Here is a 13,571-nt window from a genome sequence, read left to right as displayed (position 1 = left end):
GCATGCCTCAGCATGTGTAGCTATTGATGAGTTCCTAAGTCCTGAGTCTTCCCAAGATTCTGTGAGGCTCCCTATGCCAGCTCTTTCCACAGAACCTCACCCCAGTGTAGTTTGCATGTCTCTTGAGCTTTCCTGAGTTCATCATTCTTATTTGACAGGAGTCATATCATACAGAACTGCCTTCCTTTTGGTAAGTTTTAATTTTTATGTGTGTAATAGTTCTTATTTTTGGTATTCCTGAAAGATTTCCAAAGTTTTTCTACTTTACCTTAGTTAAGTATTTGTGGGAATTTTAAAAATAGATTGGATTCATTTACTTTGCACAATATAGTTGCAGGAGGCAAAGGATAGTCAGCCTCACACTCCATGCAGTAGGGCTACCTTATGTCTTAATCAATCAGCTTTGATATTTACAATACATTTTTTCCCTGGTATCTCTGGAAGTAGTGCTGAGTTTGCTTCTTTTTTTTTTCTCAAGTTACCCTTTTCCTATTGAGAAGGAAAAATCCTATGATATTGCTCATTGTCAATTTGTCCTAGAAAGAAAATCATTCTTATCTACTTTGGTTCTTGTAATGATGGTCACAAAATAGATGTTGAGCGTGACGGGTGGTGGATTAATTATGAAAGCCATTCATGTTAATAAAATAATTTGTCTTACTGGTAAAGAGAAAAGAAGGCTAAAAGAGATCCCTTGTAGATGTACTTCTTTGACTTCTTCAAGAGAGGACAAAGACACTTTCCTCATTATCACATGGATAGAGTATACAACTCAAAGTTAAGGAATATTTACATTTAATATTCCATAATTTATATCTGAGGGCCCTGGCTAATCAATATTTAATATAGAGATACTAAGTGTGAGACAGTTATATGTAATGAGCAAAATATCAATCTGAATTTTTACAATAGAGTAACAGAAATTTAACACCAACTAATATGTATTTATGTGGTTTTGTGAGTATACATTCCTTTGTATAAAGTAAAGTGATCAATAAGTATTATTCTCAGTATTAAGCACTTAAGCAGTTTTGGTTTCAGCCAGATTCTTAGATAGCGGTTAATAATTAATATTGGAACAACACACAAATATATGTCATATATCACACACACACAGACACACACACACACACACACACACACATATATATATATTCTTGCGCTGATTCCCTTTTGAAGAGTCTAATGAATCCTTTTGCTTAATTTCCACATACTAGTGCAGATCTTTATTGCTTTCTATATTAATTAGAACATTACTATGATGAGTACTCAATTATTCAGATAATAAAATATTTTTGATAGCAAGCAAAAAGAGTAACTAAATATTGTTATCTGGATGTATGCAGTACAAAAACACAGTGTTTCCTTCAATATCAACAACTAAATCAGATTCCAGAGTCCTACAAGCTAGTTAGTGTTTGGATGAAGTTTCTGTCTGGTTTATTAGTCCAAAATTTTCATGGGGAAACAAGTCGACTGGGTCATTAAGAAATCTAATGGCTTGTTTGTGTATTATTATATCTGTAAGTTTTAAAAGGAATATAATACATATTATGAAGAAACATTGGATGAATATATTAACAAATCCTCATAAATTTGGACATTATTTTGCAGACAATGGTTGCTGTCCTAGAGAGAATATTCGCAATCTTTTTAAGTGTGGAATTCCTTATGGGAATCTTAGGAAATGGATTCATTGCTCTGGTGAACTGCATAGACTGGGTCAAAAGAAGGAAGATTTCTTCAGTGGATCAAATCCTCACTGCTCTGGCAATTTCCAGGATCACTATGACTTTGTTTGTGTTCCTAGATGGGTGGCTATTTGTGCATTCCCCTGCATTACACTTGACTTTAAAAATGTTTCGAACATATTTTATCACTTGGGCAGTCATCAATCATTGTAACTTTTGGCTTACTACAAGCCTAAGCATATTTTATTTTCTCAAGATAGCCAACTTTTCTAACACTATTTTTCTTTACCTAAAGTTTAGAGTTAAAAATGCCGTCTTGGTGACCTTGTTAGTGTCTCTATTTTTCTTGTTCTTAAACATTGTTGTTATGAAAATATACTGTGATATGTGTATTGACGATGTCCAAAGGAATGTATCTCATATTTCCGGATTCTATAACTATGCACAAATTTGCAGATTTCTTTTATTTACCAATCCTATGTTTTCATTTGCACCATTTGTTATGTCCCTGGTAAACTTCCTCCTGCTCATCTTCTCGCTGTGGAGACACCTGAAGAACATGCAGCACAACACTAAAGAATACAGAGATGTCAGCACTGTGGCTCACATCAGAGCCTTGCAGACCATCATTATTTCTGTACTGTTATATACTATTTTCTTTCTCTCATACATAGTGATGGCTTGGAGTTCTGATTCAAAGGGAAAATACCTAATCTTTTTGTCTTTCTGGACTCTGGGAAAAGGTGCTCTTTCTGTTCACCCATTTGTTCTGATTTGGGCAAACAGAAGGTTGAGGTGCGCTTCTCTTTTAGTGCTATTGTGGCTCAGATATAGGTTAAAAACATAGAAGCATAGGGTCCAGACTATCTAGGGAATGCTTTTGCATATTTTAAAGGAAAATCAGGAGACAAGAGATTCTCACTTGAAGAAATTTATATATTATAAATATTTTGCTCTAAGTATTTATGAATTAAACAAATGAACAGAACACAAAGTAACGTTTGCTATAAACCTGTATTGACAAGGATATCAATACATACCACTTAAACACACAAACTCTACTACCATAAAATGGCCAGAGTTAACAGCCAGTGGTCATTAATATCACTTAATATCATTGGACTCAACTCAATCTAGAAAGAGGCACAGGCTAAGAGATTGGATATGAAAACAGGATCCAACATTCTGCTGTTTACAAGAAACACACCTCAAACACAAAGATAGAAATTTACTCAGAATAAAGTTTTATCAAGCAAATGGACCTAAGAAACAAGCAGTTGTGACCATACTAATTTCTAACAAAGTTGACTTCAAACTAAAATCAATCAGAAGAGAAGGAGCGGTAGGGCTGCTGATACCTCTAAAGGTTTGCTATTTGCTGTATGTTCTTGTACAGACTGAATGGCTGGTAACCTTTTCCCATAATACTTCATCATATCCTTCCCACAATTATGAGTTCCTGGAACTACAGGAATGTTAATCTGGGTATTCCCATTGCTGTAGCATGTCACAGCCCCTTAAATTTATTGCAATATTTACTATATATGGCCTTAGTCTTCCTATCTGCCCTTCAGGTCCTATTTATTCAACCCATCTTTTGCTTTGTTTTACATGAGATAGGGTTCCAGTTTCCAGGAATTGAACATCTACCTCTTGAAGAGGCCAATTCGGATGCCAAGATTCTGGAGTAATGATATTTACACCTGCACCTGTGTCTAATAAACCTTCAATAAAAATGTCCTTTATACAGACTTTTAGCTTTGGTCTTTGATCGTTAATAGAAGTCTGCCAAAATATACGTTTACTCTGTCCTACTGGATTTTTTTGACTCCTCTACATGTAATTCATCATTTAGATCAGTATTACTTTTTACAGCAGAAATTGGAGCTTTTAATTTTCTTGGTGAGGCATGTTCTCCACTGTGACTGGGAATGACTGGGCCACTTTTGGCTTGGGGGCCTGCAAGAGGCCCCTCAAGGGGTTTCCTGATGGTATTGGGTTGCCTTGTCTGTCTGTTGTTGACCTGCATTCGTTGGACAAGTGTCAGCCTTTACCACAATTCCTACATATACCTGAAGGCTGAGGTCTCCTATTTTTGTTGTTCCCAGAGGAGATATTATTCCTAGAAATTCTTTGCCTGCAATCCCTTTTCAGATGTTCTAATATACCCACAATTAAAACACCTGGCAGTTTGATGTCTCCTTATTGCTTTGGAAATTGCTTCTCCTACCCAAGATTCCACATTATAGCTAAATGTCTCAACATTCATCGTATGCTGAATCCATTCACCCATAGGTGCTGATCTAGACCTTAAAGGTCCAATTATCTTTTTGCAATCTATATTTGCATTTTCAAAAGCTAGAGATTCAAGAAGTGTTCACCTAGCTTCTGGGTCTGTTACCCTATGTCAAGAGCCTTAATTAATCTTTGCAAAAAGTCAATAAAGGGTTCTCTCTATCCCTGCCTAATCCTGGTATATGATTTGACCCTTTTCCCTGGATCTTGTATCATATTCCAAGCATTTAAAGCTGTTTGGTGACATAGACACAGTATTTCATCGTCATAAAGAGCTTGGACCTGTGGATCAGCATATTCTCCTGCACCAAGAATTTGATCTTGGGAAACCTCTACACCTTTTGCTCTTCCTTGCTGTTCCATATGTTTGGATTCTTCTCTGAAATAAATTCCAAACATCAAGGAAGGTCCATCATCTAAAACTGCAGATACTAACTGAAAGAAATCATGGGGGTGGGGGTAGCTCTGACATTAGAAGCCCAAGTCCTTATCATTTCCTTAACAAATATAGAGTGCAAGCCATAATTAACAACAGCTTGCTTAATTTCTTTTAAATCATTCATTCCTTTTGGCATCCATATAGCTTCTTTGACTCCCTTTGAGGTTCATGCTTTGTCAGAATAAATCACAGGGTATGTCGCTAAAACTCTGGGTAAACCAGTTCTAATAGATGGTGGTGGCATTGTATCCTGTCCTTGTGCCTTCTTACTCTGTTCACCAGCTCCAATAATTTCTTCAATCATTTCAAATTTTTTATCATTGTCTCTCTTAAATCCTGAATCTCCGGACCTGCATAAGTTTCTAGTAAAGATAGTATGGTTCTTAGGAATGTCATATTCTTCCTTAATGATAGAATATTGAAAAGAAAACTGAAACCTAGTAACCAGTAAATTAAGGTATCCCCATAGTCATATAAACCTTGCATGATATAATTCATTGTATTATTAAACAAAGCAGTAGATCCAGAGAAGATAGTCTATTTTTAACTTCCATATGCTTGATACACAAATGTCTACCATTTCACTTATAGTTTCTATGTGTCTTTATCAATGAGGTACATTTCTTATAGACAATAGTCAGTGATAACAGCGACAGTATGGATTGCTAATATCCTGTCAATGGGTGAATGTTGGAAAAATATTGCAATTGTATATCAAGCATAAGAAGAGAGAATATGATGCTTTTTGTAGGGAAATCCATAGATGATGTGGGAGTGTCATATCAATCTGTTATTTCATTGGCTGAGCAATAAAGAAACTGCTTGGCTGGCCCTGATAGGTTAAAGCATAGATGGGAGGAGTAAACAGAATAGAATTCTGGGCGGAAGAGGAAGTGAGGTCAGACTCTGCGCTGCTTCCAGAGGGACCGGACAGCCGCCATGCTCTGCTCTCCCAGGCAGCTGCTACCCACGATGGACTTAGGCTAGAATCTTCCCGGTAAGCGCACCTTGGGGTGCTTACACACATCATTAGAAATGGTCTAGTCCAGGTGCGAGAATTAGTCTGTAAGGGCTAGAGTTCATGGGCCAAGCAGTTCTTAAATAATACAGTTTGTGTGTTGTTATTTCGGGCATAAGCTAGCCAAGCGGCCAGGGTGTTGGGGACGTAGCCCCGCCGCCGCACCTATTTCAACACATAGAACTTGAGAACATCATGTTAAGAAAAATAAAACAGACTCCAAAAATAAAATCAAATGTATTCTTTCATATTCACAATTTAGATTTAAAAATAAAGGGCATAGAAGTAGAAGGGAGGCTATGTAGGTGGTAAGAGAGGATCAGTTTCATGAATGAGGTTTCAGAGGAGGTGATGAGTGATGAACCCAGGCAAGTAAAGTAATATGCATGTATAAACGTGCCATAATGAAATCCAGTATTTTGTATGCTACCATAGTTACCACCTTGATATGATATAAAGAAACTTGATATGATATAAACAAACTTAAATTATTCATTCACAACGACTTTAGTATATTTAGTTAAAATATTTTACTAGCATATATCTATGAAAGATTAGTCCAAATTATGTAAATATACAAAGCTGAATTCCGAAACAATGAAAGAGAATATTTGCATGTTTTCGAGAACATGTCTTTATTTGCATGGTTCAACTGAGATTTGAGCTTTCATTTCATAACATTATGTAAAATTGCTACCAAGTGAAGGGCCCATTTACAAAATCTGAATTGATATGAAAAATTTTGTGGTACATGTTATTTTTCCTGGGAGAATATGAATCTTTTCACTCAAGATAGCTTAGCTATAACATATCAAACAAAAAATTCAACGCAAGGTAGTACTGTTGAGCCAAGAACTTCAATCAAGTTTATTTATGGGGATACAGATAACTGGTCAAAGAAATATATCTCTATAACAATATTTAACCACATATATAAATTCATGTTTAGAGAGGGTATCTTATAAGCCTCATATTCTGCCTTATACATGGGTTCATGAGTAGTCTCATATGCCACCACGTGATGCTCAAGGGCCTTCTACCAATCTAAGAGGGAATGTTAGTGTGTCCAGTCTTCTCAGATCTTGTGTGGGTAATCACAGATGGCCATGGCCCTTTTATACCTATAACACAACCTTCCATTATACCCTACCCTTCTTCTGGCTCTTATATTCCTCCTCATATCTGCATACCCTCATCTACAATGTTCTGTGAGCTGTGAAGGTCACATAAATGTTAAATTATGTTCTCATATGTAGTGTTTATCATTAAGTACTATGCAATAACAATGATAACATACTAGCATTTTAACTGTTTATGTGTCTTCATACAGTAGACAACAATAATGTATTATAAAACATATGTTTTGGAAAACAGTTTGTGAGATACAACATACACAGTTAGCAAAATAATATAAGTAGCTTCACCACAGATACTTATGTCCTTTCCAGTAACAGGGTTTCTATTTTGTCCTGGTGCACCAGATAATTTTCTTTTTGGTGTGATAAATTGCCTGGACAAAAGGAACTTAAGGAAGAAACCTTTATTTTAACGCTCAGACTATCATGAAGGAAAAGTTCTGGGTGAAGGCACTTGAAGTCATTTTTTTTTATTGCATCTATCATAACAAAGGAAACAGTGATGAATATTTTTGCTCATTTTAATTTCTCCTGTATAAATATAATCAGGGATCATTTCACTGAATGGTGTCACCCACAATGAGCAGGTTTTCCTACCTCAATGACTCTAATGAAGATGATTCTCTACAAGCATGCCCAGAAGTCCTTGAATGTGATTAGATTAATCACCACAGTAGGTATTTATCTTTTTTATCTTTATATGATAAAAAACCCTCACATTTTAAATCTATTTAGCTATTTCTTTGAACCTATGCTTATTACATGGCTTACTTATTATAACTGGTACTGAAATAATTATATACATATATACATAATATATTATATGTATTATATAATATATGCAGAATAAAAGATGGATACATGATTGATTATATGGAAATACAATTTAAAATTTTGCTGAGAAATTTTGTATTGATAGACATACCCTTTAGTCAAGATTAAACAGAATCCCTTAAGCACAGGAAGAGAATGACAAGTGACATTAGGCTGGTCTTTTTGTTTTTGTTGTTTCTTTTCTTCTTTTTATTTTCAGACATAATGAATTTACTAGAAAGCACTGTGTCCATCACAATAATGATAGCATTTCTTTTAAGAAACTCTGTTTAATGCAGTGGAGAAAGGAGTACAATAACTATGACTTCAGTGTTTTATATGTTTCTACAGAGGCAAGGGATTGATTACCCATACTTCTTTTCTGTTTAGAACATGATGTTCCATTTATTTATTTTAGGTTATTGTGGTTTTAAACCACATCAAGACCTCTGATTTGTCAACCATATCCTTCATTATAAATTTTTAAAAGTGTTTCAAACTAAACACATGAAAAACTCTCTATTCTTTATTTCAAATATAAAATAATGACAAATAGCAGAAATTTTTACATATAATTCATGAATCAATATGTAAACAATGTAATATAATGAATGAACTCTATATGATAATTACTGGGATTTTCTAACGATCTGGTGTCTTAAAATCTCATGCAAAATGTAACAATGAGAAGACTATCATAGCAGAATCATCACAAGCAACTGATAGTCTATGAGGCAAATTACAAACAAACCAAATTCACTTATGAACATAGATGCAAAAATTCTCAATAAAATACCTGTAACCTGAATCCAAAAACACATCAAAAAGATCACCCACTATCATCAAGTAGGCTTCACCCAGGAGATATAGAGATGATGCAATACATGTAAATGGATAAATATAATCCACCTTGTGAACAGACTGAAAAAACACATGATAATTTCATTAGAAACAGAATAATCCTTTGACTAAACATAACACCCTCCATGATAAGAGTCCTGGAGAGACTAAGACTAAGGATATAAGGGATAAACATCAACATAATAAAGGTAATTTTTTAGCAATCCCACTCTGACATCATCAACCTAAACAGGGAGTAATTAAAAGCACCAAAATCAGACAAAAGACGAGTATAGTATATCATCCATTCTTTCTATACATATTCCATATAATACTTAAGGTCTTAGGAAAATAAGACAACTGCAAAAAAAATGTTGCAAATAGAAAAGAGATAAATTAAAGCATCCTTATGTGCACATGATACATACAGGACTCTAAAATATCTACCAGGATGCTTCTACAATTGATAAACACATTCAGAAGAAGTAGCATGGTATAAAATAAACACACAATGATCAGCAGTCTTCCTCTATGCAAACAACAAGCAGACTGAAAAAGAAACCAGGGAAATAATACCTTTCCCAATGTTCTTAAAATTAAAACATCTTGGAGGTAGTTCTAACTGAACTTTGGATATTGAAGATGTATCATAATAAAGGGGCCATCATACTAAAAACAATCTTCTCATCATAATCCTTAACAAAATGTCAACACAATTTTTTTTACAGAAATTGAAAAGAAATTTCACATCTTCATATGGAAACACAAAACAATCAAGAGTAGTAAAAAAACCTGGATAATCAAAAAGATTCTGTAGGAATATCTATCCCCTATCACAAATTGTACTACAAAGCTATAGTAATAAAAACAGCATGGTATTGGCATAAAAACAAACATATTGATGATCAATGGTGTCAAAATGAAGTTCTACTCCTAAGTTACCACACATATAAATGTCTGATCTTTTATAAAGATACCACAAAAATACACTTGAAAAAAGGCAGCATTTTCAACAAATTGTGCTGGTCACACTGAATAGCAGTACATAGAAGAATACAGATAGATCCACATCTATCACCCTGCAGAAAATTCATCTATTGGATTAAAGACTTCAATATAAAACAAGAAATATTGAATCTGACATAAATAAAGTGGGAGAATAGTCTTGAATTCACAAGCAAAGAAAAAGACTTTCTGAACAGAACAGCATTAGTACAGACATTAAGATCAATATTAATAAATAGACCTTGTAAAACTGAAAAGCTTCTGTGTGGCAAAGGACACCTCATTTGTAAAAAGCACCAGGCTACAGAATGGGAAAAGGTTTTGTCAACTACACATTGTTAGAAGCCTAATATATAAACTGTATGAAGAACTGATAAAACTGAACGTCAAGAAAACAAATAATCAAACTTAAATCTGCAGATTTAAACATAGTTCTTAACAAAGGAAACACAAATGGATGAGAAATACTTACAGAAATAGTCAACATCCTTAGTCAGTAGGGAAATTTAAACCAAAATCACTTCGAGATTTTATCTGACTTGCACCAATCACAACGACAAAGATCAATAAAACAAATGACAACTCACACTGATAAGGATGTCATATAAGGCAAGCATTGATCCATTGCTGGTGGGAAAGCAAACTCGAATAACCACTGTGGAATTCATTGTGGCAGTTCCAGAGGAAGTTGGGAATAAATCAATGCCAAGATCAAGCTATAATATTCTTAGGTATATACCCAAAGGGTTCTATATAGTGCAACAGAAACACTTGCTCATTTATGTTCATTGCTGCTCTATTCATAAAAGACAGAAATTGAAAATAGCTTAGTTGTCTGCCAACAGATAAATAGATTATAAAAATATGGTACATTTATACAATCAATAGGACATTAGTAAATTGCTAAGAAAAATTAAACCATGAAATTCACAGGTAAATAGATTGAGTTATAAAATCATCCAATGTAACCAAGAACCAAAAAGAAAAATATGGTATGAATTCTCTTACACGTGGATGTTAACTTGTAATACTTCAATAAGCATGCCATTAATTGAATAACCATAAAAGTTATTCAGTTATATCTATGAATAACTATAGGTATAAAGTAAGGAACTGGGGATGAATGAAGAATTTTTGAGGAAGAAGAAATAGACTATAGTTAAGGAGATACCAGGAGTCAGGAGGGTGGAATGGGAAGATTAAATGGGGAGGAGGAGAAAGGAGGGAATTTAGGGAGCATCAGCTAAAACTAAGGGACATTTGAAGGGGCATATAGAATCCTACTAGAGTAGATTTTTAACATATACACATGCTATTTAATACATACATTAAATATTATGTATATTTGATAAATATACCATATATTGTGTAGAGTCACCAAATAACTAGGATACAAAGCCCTTGCCACCAAATGAAACCTCCAGTTTCAGTGATGGGTTATGTTTAGTTGAGTTTTGCTTTTGGTCCAGTGGAAATCTGTAAATAACACAGTCGTCATTGCTTTTGAATTCAATGTAATGCTCCTAATTCAGGAACTGACTTTTTAACTTGTTTCCTCGCTGTAATTTTGGTAATTATCCCCACTGGTATTCTTCTCATAATATAGAAGCTTCTTTGCCTAGAAGATGTTGTTAAAGTAGAAGTGTTTGGAGGGCAGAGTGACAGAAGCTGTGGGGGCATGCCTCAGCATGTGTAGCTATTGATGAGTTCCCAAGTCCTGAGTCTTCCCAAGAGTCTGTGAGGCTCCCTATGCCAGCTCTTTCCACAGAACCTCACCCCAGGGTAGTTTGCATGTCTCTTGAGCTTTCCTGAGTTCATCATTCTTATATGACAGGAGTCATATCATACAGAACTGCCTTCCTTTTGGTAAGTTTTAATTTTTATGTGTGTAATAGTTCTTATTTTTGGTATTCCTGAAAGATTTCCAAAGTTTTTCTACTTTACCTTAGTTAAGTATTTGTGGGAATTTAAAAAGTAGATTGGATTTATTTACTTTGCTCAATATTGTTGCAGGAGGCAAAGGATAGTCAGCCTACACTAGGGCTGCCCTATTTCTTTAGCAGTCATCTTTGATATTTACAATACATTTTTTCCCTGGTATCTCTGGAAGTAGTGCTGAGTTTGCTTCTTTTTTTTTTCTCAAGTTACCCTTTTCCTATTGAGAAGGAAAAATCCTATGATATTGCTCATTGTCAATTTGTCCTAGAAAGAAAATCATTCTTATCTACTTTGGTTCTTGTAATGATGGTCACAAAATAGATGTTGAGCGTGACGGGTGGTGGATTAATTATGAAAGCCATTCATGTTAATAAAATAATTTGTCTTACTGGTAAAGAGAAAAGAAGGCTAAAAGAGATCCCTTGTAGATGTACTTCTTTGACTTCTTCAAGAGAGGACAAAGACACTTTCCTCATTATCACATGGATAGAGTATACAACTCAAAGTTAAGGAATATTTACATTTAATATTCCATAATTTATATCTGAGGGCCCTGGCTAATCAATATTTAATATAGAGATACTAAGTGTGAGACAGTTATATGTAATGAGCAAAATATCAATCTGAATTTTTACAATAGAGTAACAGAAATTTAACACCAACTAATATGTATTTATGTGGTTTTGTGAGTATACATTCCTTTGTATAAAGTAAAGTGATCAATAAGTATTATTCTCAGTATTAAGCACTTAAGCAGTTTTGGTTTCAGCCAGATTCTTAGATAGCGGTTAATAATTAATATTGGAACAACACACAAATATATGTCATATATCACACACACACAGACACACACACACACACACACACACACATATATATATATTCTTGCGCTGATTCCCTTTTGAAGAGTCTAATGAATCCTTTTGCTTAATTTCCACATACTAGTGCAGATCTTTATTGCTTTCTATATTAATTAGAACATTACTATGATGAGTACTCAATTATTCAGATAATAAAATATGTTAGAAAGCAAACAAAAAGAGCAACTAAATATTGTTATCTGTATGCTGGCATGCAGTACAAAAACACACTGTTTCCTTCAGTATCAACAACTAAAAAAGATTCCAGAATCCAAGCTAGTTAGTGTTTGGATGAAGTTTCTCTCTGGTCTGTCAGTCCAAGAAATACATGGTAAAACAAGTAGACTGAGTCATTAAGAAATCTTATGTCTTGTTTGTGTGATATTATATCTTTAATTTTTTAAAAAGAATACAATACATATTATGAAGAAACATTGGATGAATATATTAACAAATCCTCAGAAATTTGGACATTATTTTGCAGACAATGGTTGCTGTCCTAGAGAGAATATTCGCAATCTTTTTAAGTGTGGAATTCCTAATGGGAATCTTAGGAAATGGATTCATTGCTCTGGTGAACTGCATAGACTGGGTCAAAAGAAGGAAGATTTCTTCAGTGGATCAAATCCTCACTGCTCTGGCAATTTCCAGGATCACTATGACTTGGCTTGTGTTTTTAGATGGGTGTATATCTGTGCTTTACCCTGCATTATACTTTACTGGAAAAATGCTAAGATTATATTTGATTACTTGGGCAGTAATCAATCATTGTAACCTTTGGCTTACTACAATACTAAGCATATTTTATTTCCTCAAGATAGCCAACTTTTCTAACATTATTTTTCTTTACCTAAAGTTTAGAGTTAAAAATGCCGTCTCGGTGACCTTGTTAGTGTCTCTATTTTTCTTGTTCTTAAACATTGTTGTTATGAAAATAAACTATGATATGTGTATTGATGATGTCCAAAGGAATGTATCTCATAGTTCCAGATTGTATAACTATACACAAATTTGCAGATTTCTTTTTTTTACAAATCCTGTGTTTTCATTCACACCATTTGTTATGTCCCTGGCAACCTTCCTCCTGCTCATCTTCTCCCTGTGGAGACATCTGAAGAACGTGCAGCGTAATGCCAAAGAATACAGAGATGTCAGCACTGTGGCCCACATCAGAGCCTTGCAGACCATCATTATTTCTGTACTGTTATACACTGTTTACTTTCTCTCATATTTAGTGATGGTTTGGAGTTCTGATTCACAGGAAAAATACCTGATCTTTTTGTCTGTCTGGACTTTGGGAAATGGTGCTCTTTCTGCTCACCCATTTGTTCTGATTTGGGCAAACAGAAGGTTGAGGTGGGTTTTTCTTTTTGTGCTATTGCGGCCCAGATATGGATTAAAAACATAGAAGCATAGGAGCCCAGACCATCTAGGCAATGCTTTTTCATATACTTAAGGAAAATCAGGAGACAAGAGATTCTCACATGAAGAAATTTATATATAATAAATGTTTTTCTCTAAGTTTTTGTGAATTAG

At 34.4% G+C, this 13,571-nt stretch overlaps 2 protein-coding genes across 2 annotated transcripts; both read left to right on the top strand.

Moving 5' to 3' along the window:
* The first annotated feature begins 1,617 nt into the window (after nucleotides 1-1,617).
* On the top strand, nucleotides 1,618-2,538 carry LOC126494222 (taste receptor type 2 member 113-like). Its single transcript, XM_050131481.1, has one exon. It carries the CDS (start codon nucleotides 1,618-1,620, stop codon nucleotides 2,536-2,538), a length of 921 nt encoding a protein of 306 aa, XP_049987438.1.
* Nucleotides 2,539-12,522: 9,984 nt separating this feature from the next.
* Nucleotides 12,523-13,443, top strand: LOC126494221 (taste receptor type 2 member 113-like). Its single transcript, XM_050131480.1, has one exon. It carries the CDS (start codon nucleotides 12,523-12,525, stop codon nucleotides 13,441-13,443), a length of 921 nt encoding a protein of 306 aa, XP_049987437.1.
* Nucleotides 13,444-13,571: the final 128 nt, after the last annotated feature.

The sequence above is a fragment of the Alexandromys fortis genome, unplaced genomic scaffold (assembly GCF_014885135.2).
Source record: "Alexandromys fortis isolate MF-2015 unplaced genomic scaffold, M_Fortis_MF-2015_v1.1 scaffold_353, whole genome shotgun sequence".
Lineage (NCBI taxonomy): Eukaryota > Metazoa > Chordata > Mammalia > Rodentia > Cricetidae > Alexandromys > Alexandromys fortis.
The sequence above is the reverse complement of the archived record's forward strand: the minus strand, read 5'-3'. Positions and strand labels throughout refer to the sequence as shown.